Genomic DNA, 22,096 nt, shown 5'->3' on the forward strand with positions numbered 1-22,096 from the left:
AATATCCCTGCTGGGAAAATTAGCGTCTAAAAGACTGTTTACCCCTAAACCACAAGGCCTTTTCTCTTCAGTCACGTCGCGTTCAGAAATCCCTAATTACGATTTTTTTTTTTTTTTTTGGTCTTTGTCAAAAATATGAAAAATCCAGCAGGGACTTAATTGAGTTACAAGAAACTTAACGCGTCGGTTTCCCGCCTTGTTATTGGCTCCGTACTCACTGCTGCTTCCTGTTTTCCGGGATATTGCTGCCGGCTCCACTTTAGTTGTTCTCATCCCGATTATTGTCTTATTTATTTATTTAGTCGTTCTTCCTACTGCTGTGTCATTGAGACTCTTTGTTGCATTCTGTCTATACTTTTTCCTGTTTATTTTAAACGTTGAACCGTTTTTGCAAAAGCGATGTGTTGCGGTGTTGAAAAGGAGCCTGATGCCGAGGAGCCGAGCTCTCAAACGTGGCGGCGTTGCTGCAGGCAGCCATCTGCGTGCTCCTGTCTCACCACAGCGTCGGTGTTAAATACCCCCCTAGTAACGAGCCACGGAAGAGCAATCTGCGCTGCGATGCGCTGCGGCCTCATTGACTGTGAGGGGAACATCATACAAACTGTTTTCCCGTTGCTGTGGAAACGGACCCCTCTAAGTTTGTTTGTAATTTTCGGGCGTGGTAAATGAGAGGCACCTCAAGTGAGTTCGCCGTAGCCGCGGTCTCGCCGCCTTTCATCTCCCAGGCTGCCACGGAGCACTTGAGGAAAGGCACCGAGGAATTTGAGATGAATTGGCGACCGAAATATGGATTGGACACACGAATATATCACATTAATTAATATGCGCTCTTTTCAATGTTTAGAAGAGATCAGTTCAAAATGTGTCACGACTGAATTGAATCAGCGTTTGGTTTCAAAAGACAGATTTATGCGTTTCCTTGTTGTTTTTGAAGTTTAATTAATCCATCACGACGGAAGTTTGCATTAATATCTGGAATCCTGAAAGTATTTTTTGATGCAACTCCGGCGTACATGCCCAAGCAGTTGGAGCTGCTACGTGCCATTCTGGATTTTTTTTGATACATGATTTATAATTGGGGGCACGGTGGCACAGCAGGTTTGGCCTGTGCCTGTTCTCCGGTGGGTCTGGGGTTCGAGTCCCACTTGGGGTGCCTTGCAACGGCCTGGCGTCCCATCCTGGGTGTGTCCCTTCCCCCTCCAGCCTTACTCCCTGTGTTGCCGGGTTAGGCTCCGGTTCGCCGCGACCCTGCTTGGGGTAAGCTGTTTCAGACTGTGTGTGTGTGTGTGTGTGTGAGATTTATAATTTTAAAGATCTGGAGTATATTTATACTCACCATCAATAACCACTTGACCAGTGCGTGGTTTTGGTGGTTCAGAGCCTATCCTGGAAGCATAGGGTGTGAAGCAGGGTACATAACGCCCTACGTGGGACACCAGTCAATCACAAGGCACTCACTCTCACACTCACTCACCCAAACACACGTTGTACAAAATAAAGGCAAAGTCACAAATTCACCTGAAATTCATGTCTTTGGATTGTGGGAGGAAACCAGAGCGCCTGGAGGCCACCCACTCGAACACGGGGAGCGCCCCTGAAAGCAGAGTCCAGATGCCGTGAGGCACCACCGCTATCCGCCGTGCCACCTTTGCATTTATGTTTGGATGCAGAAATGGTGTGAGTAACGATTGCCGTCTCTTTCGTATACCAGTGATCCTTCGCAGGAACACTCGGCAAAGTGGTCAAAGGCAGCAGGATTCTGACACAGGAACTGTGACATTTTGTTGGTGTGCTGAACGAAACGCCTCCGCTGGTTATTTCAAAGCACGGGTGGTGCGAAGGGCTCGAGATTTGTTCTGTTTATTAGAGGAGCCATTAAGCAGCTGTTTTCAGGCCTCTGCAGCACACAACTGCAGTAATATGGCTCTGCCAAGGAGGAAGGGAGCGGCTGCGGCGGCGTCCACACTGCAGCGCGTACGAGGGGAAAAAGGCCAGCGATGATTCCCAGAGTGATGCCATAAAGGCCAAATTCCGTATGCGGTCAAAGCTGAAAAGGAGTTTTTGTTTTCGTGCTGTAGTGCGGTGTTGGCGAGTCTCTCTCTGTCGTTTTTATATATGGAGGTTGTACTCGCTAAGCGCTTTATAAAAACCATTTTGAAACTACCTGCCCTTTACCTGAACTTTCCACGCTGCGTTTATTACGTTTCTGTTACATTTACTTATCTCCTTTTTTTATATGCAGTTTAATTTTGGGACAGTAAAATTCTCACTCATTCATTCATTCATTACCATTACATTCGTTAGCTGATAGCGTAGTGGTTAGCGCTGCTGCTGTTGAACCCAAAGGTTGCAGGTTCAAGTCTCACCTCCAGCTGTAGTACCCATAAGTGAGGTACTTACCCTAAAACTATTCCAGCAAAGTTACCCAGCTGTATAAATGGATAAATAATTGTAAAGTATCTTAAAAGTTGTTTTGGAGAACTGCATCAGCTAAATGAAGGAGTGAATGTAAATTACCTTATGCCTTTTCTTGAAGTTGTATTAAAATGTAATATTTTCAGGCTAAGCTACTTGGCAATTTTACCTGTTTGCATAGCTGGGTAATTTTTACTGTTTTAATTCACTAAATTAATAGCTTGCTCAGGGTACTGCATCAAGATTGGATTCAGATTTTAAAAAACCTGTAAGTGCCTAACCACTTTGCCACCAGCTGGCCCTTTAAAAAAAAAAAATAGTACATAGTAGATGCCAGACATTTTGTCAGAAGTAATTTGTTGAGGTTTTTCATTGATTTCAAACTTGTGAAAGATAATTGTACTGCGGAGCATCTTGTCGTACCCTTATCGGTCGTAGCCTTTATAGCCTTTTAACGGCAGTGGCCGGTTGCAGCGGTACCGCGGTCACCTTCCGTTCTCAGGCCCGGGTTTGTGAGCGAGCGGCGTAGGGATCGGCGCTCTGGGGTTAAGAGGAGATTGTCGCCGAGTCGCTCTTCCCCTCCTTTCCGCCGCCACTTCCTGTTCCATTGAAGTGGTCACACAGCTCAGAGGTGACGCCTCCTCGGTCCCTCGTACCGCGGACAGCGGAGGAGAATAGAGGAATCGCCGTCAATCAGAGCGGGACTCTTGAACCCCCTGTTCTTCTCTTTAAATGGAGATGTAATTACATTTGCAGCTAAAAGGGCCTTTTCCACAGTTTGTATGGTTTAAGGATGCAAATGAAGCTTTCTGTGCGCCGTGTCGCCTGGAGGTACGCAAAAGAAAGCAGAAGAGATTGGTGAGGATTAGTTCCAAGGGCTCCTTTTGTTGTGTAAAGACCCGGTCTTGAATAAGACAAGAGGAAGAAGGTAAGTCTGGGGGGAGGGTGTCATCTGACAACACCTCAACGGCAACGTGCTGCAGTTACGTGACGCGTGGAAGACATAGGCGCGTTACGAAGCTCTCGCACACTCACACTCCGGCCCCTTTGGGAGCTGCCAGCAAGTGGCGGAGTGCCGGACCACCTCTTCACATACCTCGCTTGTTTGCGGTAACCTGGTAGTGTGAGAGGGAGCAGCAGCTGGAAGACATGGAGCTCCCCTGGTAAAGGACACGTTGGCTCAGCGGGTAGCGCTGGTGCCTCGCGTCTCCTGAGCTCTGGCTTCGGATCTGGATTCAAATTCGGCTCAGTGTGCGTGGAGTTTGCGTGTTCTTCCTGTGTTCTTGTCCATTTCCTCCCGGAGAGCAAAGACATGTGGAAGAGGGTAACTGTTGACCACTTCCGCACCGACCTTTACTGCGAAAACCACGGTAGCGGTCGGCAGGGGTCAACTTTGACTTGCCCGCCCCTGGTAAAATTGCAGTGCTCAGTCACACTGGGTTCAGCTCTTTCTCCACATAGCTGTGTTTCTTCAGTGCTGCAGTTGATTTTTTGGGCCTTTAATAATGATACTTCAGCAGGAACCCTTCGGGACTTGAACCAGCAACCTTCATCTTGGAAATAGGAGTCCTCATCTGCCATGCTGCCTATTGTTCATGATAATTAATGTCAGGTTACGGTTTGGGATCACTTGAAGGAAGGGGAAAGGGATTCTCGCAACACACCCTTTCGTTCTTTGTTGACACCCCTCAGGCAAATGCAGCAAACGGGAAGCATTGTCAACAAAGAGCGAAAGGCTGCGTTGCATCCAGCCATTTTCGCTGCCTTTTCTGTGTCAGTCAGGGTTCTTTCCCTTAACTCCCAGGGTCACTCTGCAAGGACCTTTGGTAAGTCACCTGTTTGATCCCGTTAACGTGGTGAATTTTCCATAGAAGATATAAAAATGTTGGGATCACCCAGTCAAGCATGTATGCAAAAAAGCGAGTCATGATACGAGTGACGGAACCCATCGCCATTGTCTCTCCGTGTCTGCTGTGGTGTCCGCTGGGCGATGTCTGACTGGGACTGGGGCACCGACTGCGATGTTGACTTAACCTCTGAAAGTGTGGGGCAGTAATTAACTGCATTCATCGTTCCTGCGTTAAAAGAAAGATGAATTAATTTGACAAAAGTGCAGAAAGTATGGCTGGCATCGCCATGGCAACACAAGAAATGATTTGATTTTTCTCCCTCCAACAAATGTGATTAATAAGACTAAAGTGCGTAAAGAGTAAAAAGGTGAGCTGTGCACATTTCTTTGGGTAGAAGTGCCTGCTGAAAAGATGGCAGTAACGTCTCTGTGACAAAGATGGTTCCTTTGACGTCAAAAAGGGTGGAAGTGGGTCTGTGGAAGTCGCCATTGTTGCCGTGTGTCTGTCTTAGTCTGTGTACTCAGAGGCTCTCTTGCAGAGTGATGAAGTTAATGGCTATATTGTCTCTGCAGGCTGCCCACGGTGTCACCTTCATCGGACCCGACACGCACGCCATTCAAGCCATGGGAGACAAGATTGAGAGCAAATTAATTGCCAAGAAAGCCAAGGTCAACACCATCCCAGGCTTTGATGGGGTGGTCAAGGTGAGGCCACTCTGTTGGCTGCGGCAGGTCCGCCGTGTACGTTACGGATTGTAAACGACCTGCGTCAGTCACGCGGACTCGGAGAGGGCTGCGGGGCAGGTCTGCGTGACCGGACCACTGGGGCGCCGTCAGTCAAGTGGCAGTTGTTCTTTCCCTTCCTCTTCCTCCTCATTGCTCCAGCCCACACCTTCACTCTGTCTAAAATTCCATTCACATTTATCTGACACGACTTACATTGTTAATATACCTACAATTACTTATCCTTTAATACAACTGAATAGTTTTTACTGGAGCAATTTAAGGTAAGTACTTGCTCAAGGGTACTATAGGCAGAGGTGATGCTAGAACCTGTGACCTTTGGGTCCAAAGGCAGCAGCTCTACCCACTACACTACCAACTGCCAACTGCCCCCTTATCATAATAAGTATAATTAGTGAAATCACTACTCTTTAAAATTTATTTTGCATAATGACCCTTTGTGAAATGGTTGTAAACAGCTTGCTGTATCCCTGAAGACCCAGTAAACCTTAAGGGAAGAAAATATAAAGTAGAACAAGGAAATAAGGAAACAGTGTGAAAAGAATGTATTTTCTTTACCTTTTTTCCAAATGTAGGCTGTAGGGGGAACAAAAACTCATAAAATAGACATAGAATGGTGAAGCTTTTTTATATATAATATATATATATATGTTTGTTTTGTATACGCTACTGCCACCACACATTCAGGTAATCTTCTTTTTGGTTTTTACTGTTTCGCAGTCTTTCTTAAAAGTACAGCTTGTTCTTTCTTATCAACAATGCTCATTAAAATGACTTAAACCTTTTTTGCGAAAGAATGTCTTGGAAAGACCCACAATGCGTTGACCGTCTCTCCTTGGTCAGGGGTTTTTAACCTGGGGTCCATGGGCCCCTTGGGATCCATGGATGGGCTTCAGGGGGTCCATGTTATTTGACAATAACACCAATTTAATAAGTGTGTGTATAATAAAACGAAAGATATTACTACGTTATTACACTCTGTGGTATAATTATATATGAACCTAATTAAGTTTCAGTGCAATAAGTTCAGTGTGGTATTTCTCCAAATTTACTCATGGACATTCTTCGGCGAGGGGTACTTAATTTTCATTTGATTCTTAAAGAGGGCCAAGGCCTAGGAAAGGTTAATAACCTCTCATCGAGCCAAATGTCTACCATTAAGAACTCCATGGTCCAACAGAGTGTTTCACTTCCTTTTTACATCTTTCATTCCTGCCGCAGATAAGTGAGAGAGCGCGCTTTGGGGCTAGGGGGGTCTCGGCCAGGACTGAATAGGTGACCAATGGAGGGCTGAAGAGGTCTATTTAATCCTGTGCTTAGCGTGTCTCCAAAATAACGTGTGATTGACAAAGGAAGGAAGAAAAGGCTTTTTTAAGTTTCCTACTTTGCTTTAATAGCCGCTCTTTATCAGTCAACACTCGCGATGCACTTGGTGTGAAAGGACCTAATGGTCTGCGTTTGGCAGATTTAACACTTCCTGCCCGAGTGCCTATTAAGCACAAGTGTTCTCGCATAACCCTGAGAGACGGAACAAAGACGACGCCCATTGTCCAGCGTGCGGAACCCGCAGCGCCCCGTCGGCACATTCGCATCTTGTACCGGAGGCAGCGGACGCGGGCATTGGCGCCTCCCTCACTCTGCGCAGTCGGTTGAAGCAGAATGCGGATCAGTATTTGGACCCAAAGGTTGCAGGTTCGATCCCTATTTCCAGCTGTAGTACCCTTGAGCAAGGTACTTACCCTAAATTTTCCAGTAAAAATTTACCCAGCTGTATAAATGGGTAAATAATTGTAACCGTAACACTGTCAGTCGCTTTGGAGAAAAGCGTCATCGAAATTAATAAATGTAAATGTGTACCGTAGTGCCGCACCATAGTGGGATTTAGGACTGCAGGTGGCGTCGTACTTAGCTACCGCCATGTCCAAGGTTCAAATTCCCCACTCCTGCTGTTGCACCCTTGATCAAGGTACTTACCCTGCATTAATACAGTAAAAATTACCCAGCTGTCTAAATGGGTAAATCACTGTAAGTGGCTCAGTGTACAAACCTACAGCTGTAAGTCACCTTGGACAGCTGAAGAAGCGTTAAAGGTAATAATAATTCCTTTCATCTCCATGCTTTTGACCGAACGCTGCCATTACTAGGGTTTTACCGGCCCTCGTGTCAGACTCCACTGTTGGATGTGAGACACAGGTTTTGAAGAGAAGGGCGGCTAAAGGTCCCCCGAGTGCCACGGCTTTTAGACGGTCTCGTGCTGAACGCTTTAAAGGCGATCGGGTTTCGTTTTAATGTCCCAGCTCGGCCCTTGTCTGGGCCTTGATGGCCGTGACACACTCCAACAGCTGACAGTTGCTAGGCATTACCGCCAACGCCAGCCTTCTGCTTTGTTTGTTTTGCAGTGTTTTCGTTTGGGGAGGGAGACGAATAGTCTTGTCATTTTCACTTAAATTCGGTTTGAAATTAAAATGAGCATCATCTGACTTTAAACCTGTGGACTGGGGCTCTCATTTTGGCAGCGCGGTTAAGATTCTGTTGCCTTTTTTGTTAAGGCGCCACCACAAATGCGTTCATTTGCCAGGAGCGTGAATTTGTTTGTCGTCCCCCCCCCCCCCCCCCCGTTAAATGTTTTAACGTTGCCTAAGTCACACCATGTCAGCACTAATTAGGCATTTTGGTTGAGCTCTTATTTTGGCTAACATAGCAATATTTGTGTTACGAAATGAAAACAGAGGAGGGCGGCTTTGAGGATTCACTGGAAATGAGCACCTCGCTGGAACCTCACCGGGGGGGAGGGGGGAATGTCGTAATAAACGCTGAAGTTTGTTCCCCAAGGACCCACTGATACGCGGCGGTTTCTCAGCACGTCGACTCAGCATCCCGCCCCACCCCAACCTGGCCGCCGCTGTTTGTTTCGGGGATGGAGCGAATCGTGGTAAAACAATAGAGGAGGTGCTCCCCCTGCTGCAGGTTTGTGGGAAGTACTTTGGCGGCTCCCCTGGGCAGGAAGGCAGCCAGTTCTCCCTTGAAATAAACACTCGTTCCCCTCGCACGCTCCGGCTGCTTTGTTTGTGTGCCACGGGCACCGCTAAATTAATCTCGGTTTGATTGAGGCTCCCAGTTGTGCGCTCCGTCGTGAGCTCACTGGGACTCGGGGGCGTCCCTCCCGATGGTGTGAACCGGACAAAGCCCCAGATGGGAAGGGTCACTTGGGGTGTAATGCAAGGCGTCAGCGATGGCTGCGCCGCACGCACCCCGGGCCGGCGGGGGCTAATGCTGTCTCTCATTTCCCACTCCCACAGGATGCTGAAGAAGCGGTGAGGATCGCCGGGGAAATCGGTAAGTCCCCGGCTTGGGCTGCTCCCACGCCGCACGTGGCTGTCGCCGGGCGGCCCATGCTGACGACCCTCCTGGCCACAGCTCCTTTTGCCGTGTCAACCGAGGATGTTAAAGGATCTAAGACATTGACGTGCTTTTTTTTTTTTTTTTTTTTTTTTAATTTTTATTTTTATTTAAAAGCCTTGTCCTCCTTCCAATGTTCACTCGCAAGCTTCCAAGACAGCGGCAAATATCATCTAAAATGGTTTATTTAATATTTGGATGGCGGCCATGCATATTGTTAGGTACAGTGTAACTGAAACAAACACCGCTGAATGCCAAAATATGTTTATGCAGTAATGGCAAATTGTCCGGCTTTCGGATTAAAATGCGCAACCTGCTTCTGTTTTTCCGCCGCCTTCTCTCCTCCCTTCGCTCAAGGTTTTTTTTTTTTTTTTTTTTAAAATTCAGAAAGTCTGTTTTGTGTTTTTTTTCCCCCTTGTTTTGTTTGGTTTGTTGTTGTCTCCAGTATTATATTGGACATATGGTTAGCTGTCATGTTCACATGACCAAATGATCAAAGCCTGAACTTGTGTCTAATTGTTCCCCACTGACAGGCTACCCCGTCATGATCAAGGCGTCAGCAGGCGGTGGGGGGAAAGGCATGAGGATAGCCTGGAATGATGAGGAAACCAGGTGAGACCCTGTCCAGGAGTCTCGGGCCCCCTCCTCTGCCCCGCATCAAAGGCGCCCGGCAATGCGGTCCTCGCAGGGCCAGAGAGGGGGCGCACCTGCGGACGGCCTGCGCGGGTCACCCGCTGTCTATTGGGCTAACTTTTTGGGCAGATTAAAGAGAAATGAAGAGCCCGTGCGCTGCAGAGACTCGTAAAAGCCTAACGTGTAGCAGCGGTCTGCGTGCTTCAAGGACGGCCCACCTGAGCCGAGTTGCTTCAGGTGCAAGAGGTCCAGTTTCGGAGCTCAAACCTGTTTATTAAGAATCCATGATTTTAGTAAAAATGCAAATATTACATGAATTTTTTTTCCCCTGTCCATCCATCCATTTACATTTATTCATTTAGCTGGAGCAATGTAGGGTAAGTACCTTGCTCAAGGGAACTACATCTGGAGGTGGGTTTCGAACCTGCGGCCTTTCGGTCCGGAGGTAGGAGTGGCTCGTACCACTATGCTAACAGCTGCTCTTTCCCATCCATTATCAAGAAAAGGTTGGTTGTTCAGTTCAGGGTCGTGGTGGTCCAGAGCCTGTCCTGGAAGCATAGGGTATGAGATGAGGTGCACCCTGGATGGGACGCCAGTCTATCGCAGAGCAGTCACACACACTTACTAGGGGTAAATTAGAGTCACCAGTTCATCTTCAGCATGTCTTTGGACTGTGGGAGGAAACCAGAGTACCTGGAGGAAACACACACAAACGGAAGAACATGCAAACTCTGCACAGCCTCAGCCGGATTCAAACCCGTGTCTGAATGCGTAGCCCAGGTACTATTGTGCTGGTTGGGCCTCAACAGTACAGAGGCTGAGTCTGAACAACTGGAAGGCGAAGCGACACAGTAATTATCAGGTGATACAAAAATGTGCCCTAATTTTCCCAAGTTCATTCAGGTTATGCCACAGATCAAGTTTCACTGCTTCTGTTGACTGTTTAGTGAACCACATATTTATCAGGGTACCTTATGGTGTGGCAGGGGGTAAATTAAGCTTTTTGATGCCTTGATTAGTTGAATGAAAGTCACTCCAGAACGAAGGATTTTTTTGAGTTTGTCTTCAGTTTAGAACAGTGACAGCAGTGTTTCACTTTGATTATTTGTACCCAGGCCGGCAGTTATGCCGAGCTGGAATGGACCGAGTTTCTCTTGCTGGTGATGGTCACGCTGCCCTGATCTACCCAACCCCCACTCTCAATGAACGCGTAGGAGGAGCGCCTTTGGCTGGACAGAGTCAAGGTGGTCCGAGCCAGTCTCTTGGGGTCTGCAGGACCGGGCTGGGCCGGTTGGTGGTGGGAACGGCGCACAGCAGGCTTGCTGGTAGTGTTTACCCTGGCAGAGAGGCTGCTGAGAGGACAAACAGCCGGCGTTGTTTCACATGTGGCTGGAAATCAGCGCATCGCCATTCAGCCCTGTTTGTCACTGTTTACGCAGTGGCCAGCCGGCCCCAGATGGCCGCTCCCGTTCACGCTCGGCCCTCCACCCCCATCAGGTAAATGGTGGGAAAAGTGGGCGGAGCTCGGGGGTGAGGCACCGTCGCAGTGTTTAGAGATAGCGCCGCACCGTGTGGACTTGCTATCTAATCTGTGGGCTGCATTTTTAATTTACAGATTCAACAAGGCTTATGTAGAATGCCTTAATAAGTTTGTTTATCTCTTGCCTCTGTGGATAAAGGACCTGTGGCATTACTGTTTCCAAATGAGCCCAATTGGATGTTTCGCGGGAACCCCTGCAGACATAGAAATTCAGAGGGACCACTAAAGCAGCTGACTAAATGGGGTTTTTTTTTGGTGAAACCGGCATATCCACGTATCAGTCCCTTTTACACTTGTCCGCCGGGCTCCGTTTTACTTGATTGCAGCGTCCATTTCAGGGCTGAGCACTTCCGAAGGGCCCTGTCCTGTGACTCAGACTCACGAACTGCAGGCTACAGGTCTCAATCCCAAGCGTCTCGCAGCAAGGGCCCTGGGGGGAACCGTGTGACGGTGTACGACGGTGTTCCCGTGGAGCGAGTGTAGGACAAAACCCCCCCGGGACACCTAGGGGGGTTTTGTCTGAACCCCCCAATGGAGTGCACCCAGTCGTGCCGAGCAGTCCGTCGTCTTCATAAAAAAACATTTACAAGTTACGTTACGTTGATCTCCCCGTGGCCTGTGTGAAACACAGCAGTACTTTACTCTAATGCTGCGTCTTGCTTGCTTTAAAAATAATGTAGGGCTGCAGGAGGTGCAATAGTTTAGAGCTGTTGCCTTGCAGTCAGAGGATGCAGGTTCAAGGTGCTTATTCTGAATTAATACAGTAAAAAAACTACCCGGCTGTACAACCATGTAAATCAGCATGAGTAACTTAGTGTACAAATCTCACCTTGTAAGACGGCTTGGAGTAAAGTGTCAGCTGAGTGAATAAATAAATGGGGAAAAAAGTGCTTGTATGTGGGTTTTACAGTTGATGTGATTTGTTGTTATTATCTGTCCATGAAACATTTTTAACCCATGGAAACCAGATGCAGGCCTAAATGTTTTGCGTCGGTTAATAAGTAAATGTTGTGGTCTGTTGAGAAAAGTGAAGTCTACAACAAACAGTGTCGTGGGAATTAACTGAAGGCATTTTTCCAGCATAGACACTCTTACAAATTAGTGCTTTCTGAGAACTGTGACCCACATTAATATTTCTGGGTTTTTAATTTCTTCTTTTCCCAGCAGCGTGACTTTATCGGAGAGATCTGATGATTGCAATGAAAGATATTTTCTTCTTATAAGTGCATTCAGTTAGAGAATGCATACATCTCTCTAACTCACCATTTTTACTTGGCTGATTTTTTTTTTTTTTTTTTAAATTGAATTTATAGCCAACTTCCTTAGAAATATTTACATATTTAATTTGTGTATTAACTTTTAAAACCTTCAGGATTATACAAATTCTGTTTGAAATAGTGTGCCTACTATGATACACAGGAAGCTAATGACTTTGTTGTGTAACCAGCACAAAGTGTGTGTCCTGTTCAAATGACAGATACTCGGTTCTGATGTGCAGTGTGTACACATCACCTGTGTCTGTTCACGGCTGTAAGTGAGACACTTTGAAATCTATTAATTTAGCCATCTGTTTTGCTGGAGCTAATTTCTTTTGTCATCTTCTGTGGACGTGTGAGTTGTAGATCCCGCTCGCTGCTATTGTGATGTATGGATTAATTAATTAAACATATTGATTGCTGTTTGAGCAATGCCAGTGTGGATTTTTAATTAGCTTATGCTTCACTGTGTTAAAATTGGTCAATCAGGTATGTGTGGAGCCCAGAGGAGCCATGTTCAGGTGTCAACTGCCGTACGCTTTCCCCCCATAGGCACATCTGTCACACTGTGGGGTTTGTGGGGGGTGGGGCTCTCTGTGTGTGTGTGTGTGTGTGTGTGTGTGTGTGTGTGTGTGTGTGTGTGTGTGTGTGTGTGTTTGGGGAGGGTCATAAGGGGTGGTGTTGGTATTCCTTGTCTTTGCTGTCCTGTTTGAGCTCAGCTTCCTCCGAGTGCAGCCCTTTTAACATGAGTTACCCCACGTTAAAATACAACGGGTTATGATGAAAGCCTTTCTTCTGAGTAACTGTTGTATTAGATGCGTCAGTGGAAAATTAAATGGCAAATTTGTCTGTTTCCCCCAGTACATCACTGAACCTGACTGAAATCGGTGAGAAAGTTTTGGGACAGGGCGATACTTTTATTGAGGGCTGCAGGGAAATTCACAATCAGTTTTGTGCTGCCTTTTGATAGGAAGATTTTTACTTTTTACAAAATGGAACTGTGTGAAATAAAGAGAACAGCGTGGTAGAGCTAGAGCCTTTCACTTAAGTGGTCTTAGCTTTATGCAGGTGAGCCCCAATTTTTACATTTCTCTCCCAACAAAAAAGGATTTCTGACTCTGTGCACTGAACACTGTTCACAAGTGCATCACCAACCATTCAAGATAAACCCTGAGCATTGCTCCTGCTCTACTGCCCTATTAGATATAGACTTTAAAGTGTATATTAGTGTGCATTATTGATTATACTTTCTTATTTTTGCAGTGGACTTATAATTTGTGCTGTTTTGTTGTTTCTTTCTCGTAATGTAATGCATAAAGTGTACTTTTGCTGAGACGTATGTCCCTTTGGACAAAAGCGTCTGCTAAATGAATAAATGTAAATGTAAGTAAGTGTGCAAGCTGATGGGTTCACATTCCCTGTGGTCTTCATGGTAAACTGGTTATACACTATTTTGCTTTTACACACCAAGTCAGTCTTGGGTAAATTTGACTTGAAATTCATGTTTTATCAAAATGTTCCCCTACCAGTTCTTTTGAAGTGGTTTTTTTTTTTTTTTCTTTATTTTTCAGGGAAGGCTTTCGCTTTTCCTCACAAGAAGCAGCTTCGAGCTTTGGAGACGATCGTCTGCTCATCGAGAAGTTTATTGATAACCCACGGCATATAGAAATACAGGTGAGCTCTCTACGTGCTGTAACAGTGACCGTATTCCGGTATTGCTTAGGTATTGCGATAACTGTCATTGCTTGCTGATCGACAAACAGCTGAGAACAATCTTGGCGTGTGGAGCTCAGATGTGCTTGGGGTGTGGACCTGCTTTTGAAAGCTGCCTGCTCTAGCAGCTGTCCTCTCAGATGATGCTCTGTTGTGAGACCTTTTTATACAGATTTCAGAAGCTGAGCGTCAGCCTTCTGAGAGATTGGGAGTGTTCGAAGCGATGGCTAACGATGGTGTCGGTGAACCTCGGAAGGAAGTGGCTGAGCCTCTTGGCCCTTTTCCTTTTAAGCAACAGGCTGCGCAGTGAGTCATGGGCCGATGACTCAGCGATCGATGTGAAAAAATTAGGGTCACTGCCGAGAGAAGGTGTCAAAATGGCTGGACCATCTTGACGGGCCTTTGCTGTCTTTCACGTGCACCGTTATCCTGTAAATCCATAAACTGTTGCGGGTGAATTCCGAAATGACGCGCTTATGGCACTCGTGATGTGCCGAGCCTCGGGGAGAAGAGCAGTTGTCCTCGCAGAGGAAATGTCCTGTTTGTGCCGTTTTTGAGCTTGGGCGTCAGTGTGGCCAACGGCGTATCTCAGATTTACAGAGTGGAGCCGTCTCTGTTTGACACCGAAGCCTTGAGATTCTCAGGTTGGAGACGGGGGGTGGGGAGGGCTGAAGGAACATGACAGAAGCATGTTTGAGTGTGTGACAGTGCTGCCGGGGGGTTCGTGACACCCGCTACCCCTCCCCCATGCACACGATGCAAAGTTGCCTCTTTTATCTAGGTGTTGCCTGCCTGTGACATTCGGAGGAATTCCGCTTTCGAGGATCTTCCCTTATCTCTATCTCTGGGTATCTTTGTATAGATTAACAGTATGTCGCGTAATTTACCTGGTTAGACTACGGTATTGTGTGCCTGGGCCAAAATGGCAACAGTCTGACAGCCCTTATACTGTCTTGGTGGCTGCATGGGTCATACTAGTTGAGTGTATCAGCGTAACCTCTCTGGGTTGGTGGTGAGTTGGAACTACATCCATGAAGCTTCAACAAAGAGTGAAATGTTTGTTTCTTAAGTTTGTGTGAAGAAATTCTAACAGGAGCTGTGGTCTTGCTGAAGGTTCTCGCTGACAAGCACGGGAACGCCTTGTGGCTTAACGAGAGGGAGTGCTCCATTCAGAGGCGTAACCAGAAGGTGGTGGAGGAGGCTCCAAGGTAGGCCTTGCTCGTCCATTCTTGACCTGCCCAGCTCAGCTCGTCACCCTTTTTCATCTCTGCACCCCTCATTACCCTCTTGTTCCATGCCTGCCCTGCACTTCCCTATTTCTTTCCTTGCCCAGTTGAACCATCATTCCTTCCTGGGCTCACTCACCTTTCCCTTGTCAGCCCACTAACTTCAAGTTCAATAGTGGCAAGTGTGTGTGTGTGTTTTTTTTTTTTTTTTCCTTTTTCCTCACTGATTATAAGCCGTTTTGTTTCCTCAAACGTTCATCTCTCAAGCCGTGCAAAAGGGTGCCAATTAAAGCAGGGCACGCGGTGTAACTAGCCCATTCATTCTCTCCAGCTGCCCCATCCTTCACCTGGTCTGCTGAAAGCGACAGGGTGGGAGGTGGACTTTGGTGCAGTGGTGTGTGTGTGTGTGTGTGTGTGTGTGTGTGTGTGTGTGTGGGGTGTGCGCGCGCACTCAATCATTTGAAAGAAGCAGAACAACAACAACAAGAACATAAAAAAAATAGAAAGCCCTGTTACCCACTCCGCCCCAAATGCCTTCAGCGTGAGCCGCACCTGGTCCGCTCAGGGGAGGGCCGGGGGCCCGCGCGACCACGTGGAACGGTGTAACGACACCCCCTTGCATCCCGCCATTGTTCCCCCGTGCGCATCGGAAGCCAGACGATCGCTTTGCTTCTGTTGTCTTTCTGCAGAAGGGAAAAAAGAAAACGTGCTAGCTAGTCAGAGCCCCAAGACCCCCCCCTCCCCGCCCCCCACCGGCCCCACTGCTCAAAGCTGCTCCGAGGGGTTCGCACGGCACGGGGGCATGCCCTCTTCCCATGGCACCCCACGCCGGCCTTGGAACAAGCCGCTAATTACAGCCTTGTTTACTCGACTGTGGCGTGTCTTGTAAAAGACTCCTTTGGGCTGTGACGGCTTCCTTTAGACAGGAAGACTAGAAATCTATTAGCTGAACCATAGCCGCTCGGCTATAGAATGGAGCCGCTAATGCTGCAGTCAAGGGCCGGGGTGCCCGGCCCGCTCCAGCGTGCTAAATCGGCTCGCTCGGCTGGTTGTGCGCCCGCGAGCCGAACCGAGACACTCCCGGGACGTCCGCTCTCTGAAAGCAGATCTGAGCTGCGCTCTGCTGGCGGTGGACACCAGTCCACTTCGCTCTCCATCCCCTGGTCTTTGTTTTGGACTCCTGACCTTGCTCAGGAGATGTCAGCAGAAGGTGTGGTTCTGGAAGGTTTTAGCTGTTTTTTCTTCAAGGAGGTTTGATTGTTTGACTTTGCTTCGTGTGCCGATGGCTGAGGGTAGTGGCTGCGGTTTGCAGCCCTGCAAGTGGTGTTACGAGGGACTTGCTTTGCGAAGGTTATGAAAATATATCTAGTAGAAAAGCCCCTTCCAGCACTCCCAGTCGCTAATAGCTGCCTCGGCCCCGCGCCTGCGTGAGTTCAGGAGTGTGGCCGCTGACCCCGCTGTCCTTCCGCAGCACGTTCCTGGACCCCGAGACGCGGTGCGCGATGGGCGAGCAGGCCGTGTCCCTGGCGAAGGCCGTGCAGTACTCCTCCGCCGGCACTGTAGAGTTCCTTGTCGACTCCAAGAAGAACTTCTACTTTCTGGAGATGAACACCCGCCTCCAGGTAATTCGCCGCCATGTTGCTCTGCCGCAGCGCTGCTCTCGATGCTCTGGTTATCATGTGGGTGAGGTCAGCCGGTCCCCCGGTTCCTCCCGAGTTTCTCGGGGCAGCCAGCATGCTGGGATTGGCTTGACCGTGCCGGCCAAATTTATGTTGATGTCAGCGGTAAAAACACCATCACTTCTCCAAATATTAGTCAAGCAGCAAGCAGTCTGTCCTCTTTTCTCTTTTTTCTACTTTTCTGTTTATCTAAATTTATTATAAATCTCAGTTTAAGACACAGAGAGTTTCACACATGAATGTTTTCCTTTCTGAGGTTATTAACTCTCTTGTGTAATTTGCTGCCTCTTGGCTGCTGGCCAGCATGTCGAAGGACTTTGCTGTGGGTTTGCACCCAGGACTAGGTGCATGTCATGGTTGAAGTTGATATCTAGCAACTTGAACATTTTCGAAGCTCTTAGAAAAGCAAGATCCGGTTGCTGAGATGCAGGGACTCGACTTGGGGGTTACAGAGACGTAGAGACTGTGCTTTCTGAGATGAGCCCCACTTACCTCTGAGTGAGGAAAAACGCAGTTCAGTGTTTCATTGAGAATTCGAGACTGTGCGTTGTGTTAGTTATTTGTTTGTTGTACGAGAGGCCTGCTATTGCTCATCTCCAGTGGTAATATTTCAGTTTTTGCTCTTTTTTTAAACCTTTACATTTAGAAAAATGTATTAACAACAGAAAAGTGGATGTAATCATTATGGACATATCAATACGTCATCAATACGATTCCGTACAAAAGCTAAAAAAGTAGGCAGCACGTATGCTCATACTGCCTTATTTATGAAGATCCAAAAAGGTGACCTAATGTTCCAAAGTTTATTCAAATTGTCACAAATCTAGATTTACTTTTCTTTTAGACTTGAGTCACCTGCATATTTATCAAGGTAGCTTTTAGCAGGGACCAAAAGGATGAAATTAATGACCCTTACGTTTGCCATAATGTGCCTATAACAGGGGATCCATCTTTGCTTTTAAAACCTCCATGGGCAGGAGAAACAGAAATGTGTCAACACGGCGACTTTGTTCCCTGTCACAAAGTGGTAAGAGTCTCATGCTAAAGAAGGATCGAGCAAACATGCTTCTTTATCCCCCTTAAAATTTCGGTGTCACCGTAGACAAAAGTGGCGTGTTGTGACAGTTGCACAGGGCACGGCTGAATCCAATGGCTCGGGCAATTGGCGTGTGTTCCTCAAAGTGCTATTATGTGAAGGTCAGTGATAACACGGAGCCCTCGCTCCCATTGGCTGCGGCCACAAAAAAGCTGCCGATTTCACAGTGGAACCCGACGCTTTACACGAAAGACGGGTTAGGCCACAATGCGAAGGGAGTTTAAAGCATTAGGAGGCGAACTGGTCGGGAAGCATTTATGGGCTGTTGTGAGTGACCTTTCGGAGTAGCCCGTGCTTTGTGGGGGGATCAGCGGTTGCGGTTATCAGAATCCCCCTGCCGAGAGGCGGGGGGCTGTAGGTGAGAGAGAGAGGAGGGCGCAAGGCGAGCGTGTGTGAGGAGAGAAAGATTGCTCATGTCTGATCTGCTGGAAGCCACACAGACAAAGGCAGCAAAAAATATGCAATCATTTTTTTTTTTCTTCTCCCCCGGCTGGCTCTCCCATTGAAGGGGAATTGTGTAATTGCACAGCCCCCTCCTTCTCGACTCCCTGGCAGCCCCTGGCACTGCTGGGTAAAAGCTGGACCAGGTCCATGCCCACAGGCTCATCCCGCTTCCCACCTTGGCCCTCCGAGCCGCCCTCCGAGCCGCCCTCCAAAACTCCCCAATCTTCCTGCGTGGATGATTCATAGGGAGGTTAATTCCTGCTCTGGTGGGTGTAATGTTCACGAAGGAAGGGGACGGCCGTGGCGGGCGTTTTGATAAGGTAACGCGACACCACCCGCCGACCTCTCCTGCTCCGAGGCCCACTGAGGACGGAAGAATGGGTAGGAGTTGCTTGTGATTCCGTTTTAAAAGTTTGCATATTTTGTTGTTGTAACCCGTCTGCAGCAGTGACATGGGCTTACGTCACTTTCGATCAATAGTAAAGGAGGGAGCACCGAACGCACGGCGAATGATGCCGGCTGACTTTGCCACGACTGCTGCGGTCTTCCTGCTGCTGTTGTGCCAGTTACCGTCAGACATTTACATTTAATTATTTAGCAGTCATTTTTCTTCAAAGAGCAAACAAGCCTTTGGATAATCGATAATAATGCATCGAGGCCAACTGCACTGCTGCGGCAAGAGTTGTTAAAATGACAGTGTTGCAACGATCTTCTAACTTCTGAGAGTTGGTTTGATTTTGCATTGACACATCGTAGTACGATTTAGAAATGAAAACACCAAGCTATTTTTTATATAGTCTCTCCAAAGAAACTCAAGTGCGTTGAGTTGCAGGTCTTCCTGCCCCATGTCGCCAGCTACCTTACAGGTCTCACAGACCACTGGTTCCTAATTGCTCCTGCATCAAAAGGAGAAATGGTTAGAAAGGACTTATTATTTATTTATTTATTGCACACACTTTCTCCTTGGAGTGTAATTTGCCATGTTTCAGCGTTGGCACGATACGTCAGTGTTTGTGTGGGTGAACGTGTAGACACGTTGTGTCTGTGGGCATGCCTCAGGACAGGAGCACGTGTGTGTTTAATCATGTCAAATTCCCACTCTTCTTCTGCTGCGGTTTGAAGGAGATCATCATTTGTCACAGTCTTTAATTGCTCTGGTCTGAGCTCTTTCTGCTGCGGTGGGAATTTTTTCTTCTTTAGCGCGTTGCCGGCTGCCAAACACTTGCAAAATGAAAACGTTGGCAAAAACTTGCTCTTAGAGGAAGGTCAAGACATTCTCATTTTAACTGTGTTTATTCTACAGCTTTTTTTACATTTAGCTGATGCCTGAATGGGGCTGCAGGTGGCGTAGTGGTTAGAGTCACCACCTTGCAATAGAAGGCCCTGGATTAGAATCTGTGCTCTACTATAGTACTACTATAGTACCTTTCAAGGCACTTAACCTGAACTGACAGTATAAATAAGTAAATCTGTAGATTAACGTTGTAAGTGGCTTTGGAGAATAGCATCAGATAAAGAAATGTAAATTTAACTCATTCTAAGTAGCTTTATAAATGAACCTGATATTTAGTTGCTCTACAGAACTGTTTGCTTAGAATGAATTAATGATAATATTCATTAAGTGAAAACATTCTAGATGTATGAGGTGTGTCTGCAGGGCTTTCGGCTTTCAGATTTCAGGTGGTTCTTATTTCTTGTCTCATTTGTCCACCCCTCTCCATTTGTCACCATCAATCTCGGGGAAGCTAGTTTACTCCTACTTTAAAAGACGCCGTTGACTCGCAGGCCTGCACGGTACGTACAGTTTTTGCAGTTCTTTAAAAAAAAAAAAAAAAAAAAAACATGCAGACAATTCAGTTTCTGATGGCAGCTCCAAGATCAAAGAGCTGAAATGTGTTGTTAGAAAGGGTTTTTTAAAAGACGCCACCAGCTAGCTGTTCTTTTGAGAATTAGCAGCGTTTTTTGTGTGACAGATTTAGCAAGAAATCAATTGGATGGAAACGTTTATCAATGTTTACAGTCTGAAGTAAAGCCCAAATTAGGCTGGGACATTTTCTGTTTCTCTGTTTATCTGTGTCTTTAGAGTTTAAATAATTTTTTATATATGTAAAAAAGTCTGGTTATAACAAAATATTTATTTTGTTGCAAGACAGAAAATTAACTTGTCTACATACTCTCCATCTGTTAGCATGAAATTGTTCCTGTCTTTTTTGTAAATTTTGTCCAAAACAGTGCTACTTTTTTTCCGGAGGTTTTTTTGTGTTTTGAATCGAGTACTACACAAAAAAACTGGAATAACATTTTACTTATTTTCTGTGTGTTTTATTTTGTTTTCCCCCTCCACGTTTAGTTGTAGCTAATTCAAGAATGTATTATTAATGGACACCAGTTACCTTGTACGGGATTTTGTTATGATTATTAGCTTTTTACCCGTTTATACAGCAGAGTTTTCTAACTGGATCAACTGAGGGGAAGGGCCCTAATGAACGGAACAGTAGCAGGAGCAAGGATTCGAACCTGCGACCTTCAGATTTTGGCCGTAGCCCTTAGCTAACCCTGTACCCTGCTTTCCCAGTCATCTGTGCAGGTGCACTTCGTCCTACCTTAACTGCACACTTCCTTCTGGGGTCGTGTCCAAAATTCAGCGCGCCATCGTTGCCTGCCCCTTCACACATGCGGATTGGATGGTTGTGCAACAACCTTCTGGTATAAATGGCTTCTTCCTCTTTTTACCTGTTGCCTTTTGACACGCTGTTTCTGGATGGGAGATGTCTCTCCACCGATCCGCATGTTGCGATGGCAGGTGGTGTTTGTTGATGTCTGCAGTGATCCTGGGATGAAGAGGACAAGTACGAACACCCACCTGTACCTCTTAATGAGGAGGGGTGGGGTGGGGGGTCTGTCATTTTTAATGAGGTCAGAGGTACACTGGGACGTGTTTGTTCTCTTTGTCCTGCTATTTTGGTATTGTATGTTGGATCAAGTCCTTTTTTTGGGGGCCACATATGTGCCTGTTTTTTTTTTCTTACTGGGTCAGGAACTGGACAGCGCTTGTGACAATTAATTGGGGGAAGTGCTTATGTACCAATTTAAATACGGCAGAAGTGTTCGCTTGCAGTAGAACAGCAGACACTGGGCTTCTGAGTCACAAATTAATTGGCGTTTATAAAGTGCGGCAATTTTTGCATATTTACTTCACGCTTTCCTGCAACGCTGCTTAAAATGTGAGGTTTGTACACAAAATGATGCACAATGATTCATCTGTTTATACAGCTGGGTTATTTTTCCTAGAGCAATTTAGGTAAGTACCTTGATCAAGGCTACGACAGCAGGAGCATAGATTTGACCCTAGGACCTTTGAGATTGAGGTGTCGCACTAACCACTACGCCACCTTCTGCCTTCAAAATGCAGACATGAAGATGATGGCAGTAGCGTGATGTACTTTTGCACAGCTGCACGCCTCTCTTGCTGAGCGGAGGGGTGAGGAGCTCATTCTGGGCTCACGTGGTCCTTGTTCCTGGATCCCAGAGATGATGTGGAAACTTGATTATTACTTTATTATTTAAATTTAAAATATATATATATGCCCTAAGTGCTGTGTTCCGATTTGCAGTTTAACAACAAGACCAGCAGACTGTTACTTGGCTCCCAGCTGCAGCTCCGGGATCAAAGACGGTAAATGTGTCGTTAGACAGGACTCTTTAAACGGCGGCGTTTTTGTTTTTGGTGACAGGGTTAGCAGGAAATCAATTGGATGGAAACATGTCAACGTTTACAGTCTTGAAGTAAAGCCCAATTTAAGATGGTACTTGTTTCCCTTTTCTTTTTCTCCGTTGTGATCTGAGTCATCAGAGTTTAAATAATCTTGAAGGGTATGTTCTCTTTTTTGGGATGTCCAGTTAATAACCTCTGGCTGGATGGCAGGAAGTTGAAACCAATTTATTATTTAAAAAAAAAAAGTGTGCTGAGTTCATTCCTTCGTTTTCTGATTGGAGGCCTGCGCTGCTGCCCCCACAATGGTCATCCTGTCCCTCTCACAATTTTTATTTATTGAGCGTTTTAGGATTTTTTTTTTTTTTTTGCAGACCAATGTCAGCAGGA

At 46.7% G+C, this 22,096-nt stretch overlaps 1 protein-coding gene across 3 annotated transcripts in view; it reads left to right on the plus strand.

Annotated features, from left to right (window-relative positions):
• The window catches only part of pcca (propionyl-CoA carboxylase subunit alpha), a 115,009-nt gene that overhangs the window by 22,662 nt on the left and 70,251 nt on the right, over positions 1–22,096 (plus strand). For 2 of the 3 annotated variants that reach the window (XR_001965804.2, XM_018745068.2), the window contains exons 7-12: positions 4,838–4,969; positions 8,308–8,344; positions 8,941–9,019; positions 13,408–13,510; positions 14,663–14,757; positions 16,247–16,397. Coding sequence is in view for 2 of the 3 variants with exons in the window: in XM_018745068.2 (XP_018600584.2) it covers positions 4,838–4,969; positions 8,308–8,344; positions 8,941–9,019; positions 13,408–13,510; positions 14,663–14,757; positions 16,247–16,397 (597 nt within the window). In the remaining variant the exon portion in view is untranslated. Of the gene's footprint in view, positions 1–3,324; positions 3,344–4,837; positions 4,970–8,307; positions 8,345–8,940; positions 9,020–13,407; positions 13,511–14,662; positions 14,758–16,246; positions 16,398–22,096 lie in introns of those variants that run through there. The other variant, XM_029256713.1, reaches the window with a different exon arrangement.

This window comes from Scleropages formosus, chromosome 12 (assembly GCF_900964775.1).
Source record: "Scleropages formosus chromosome 12, fSclFor1.1, whole genome shotgun sequence".
Lineage (NCBI taxonomy): Eukaryota > Metazoa > Chordata > Actinopteri > Osteoglossiformes > Osteoglossidae > Scleropages > Scleropages formosus.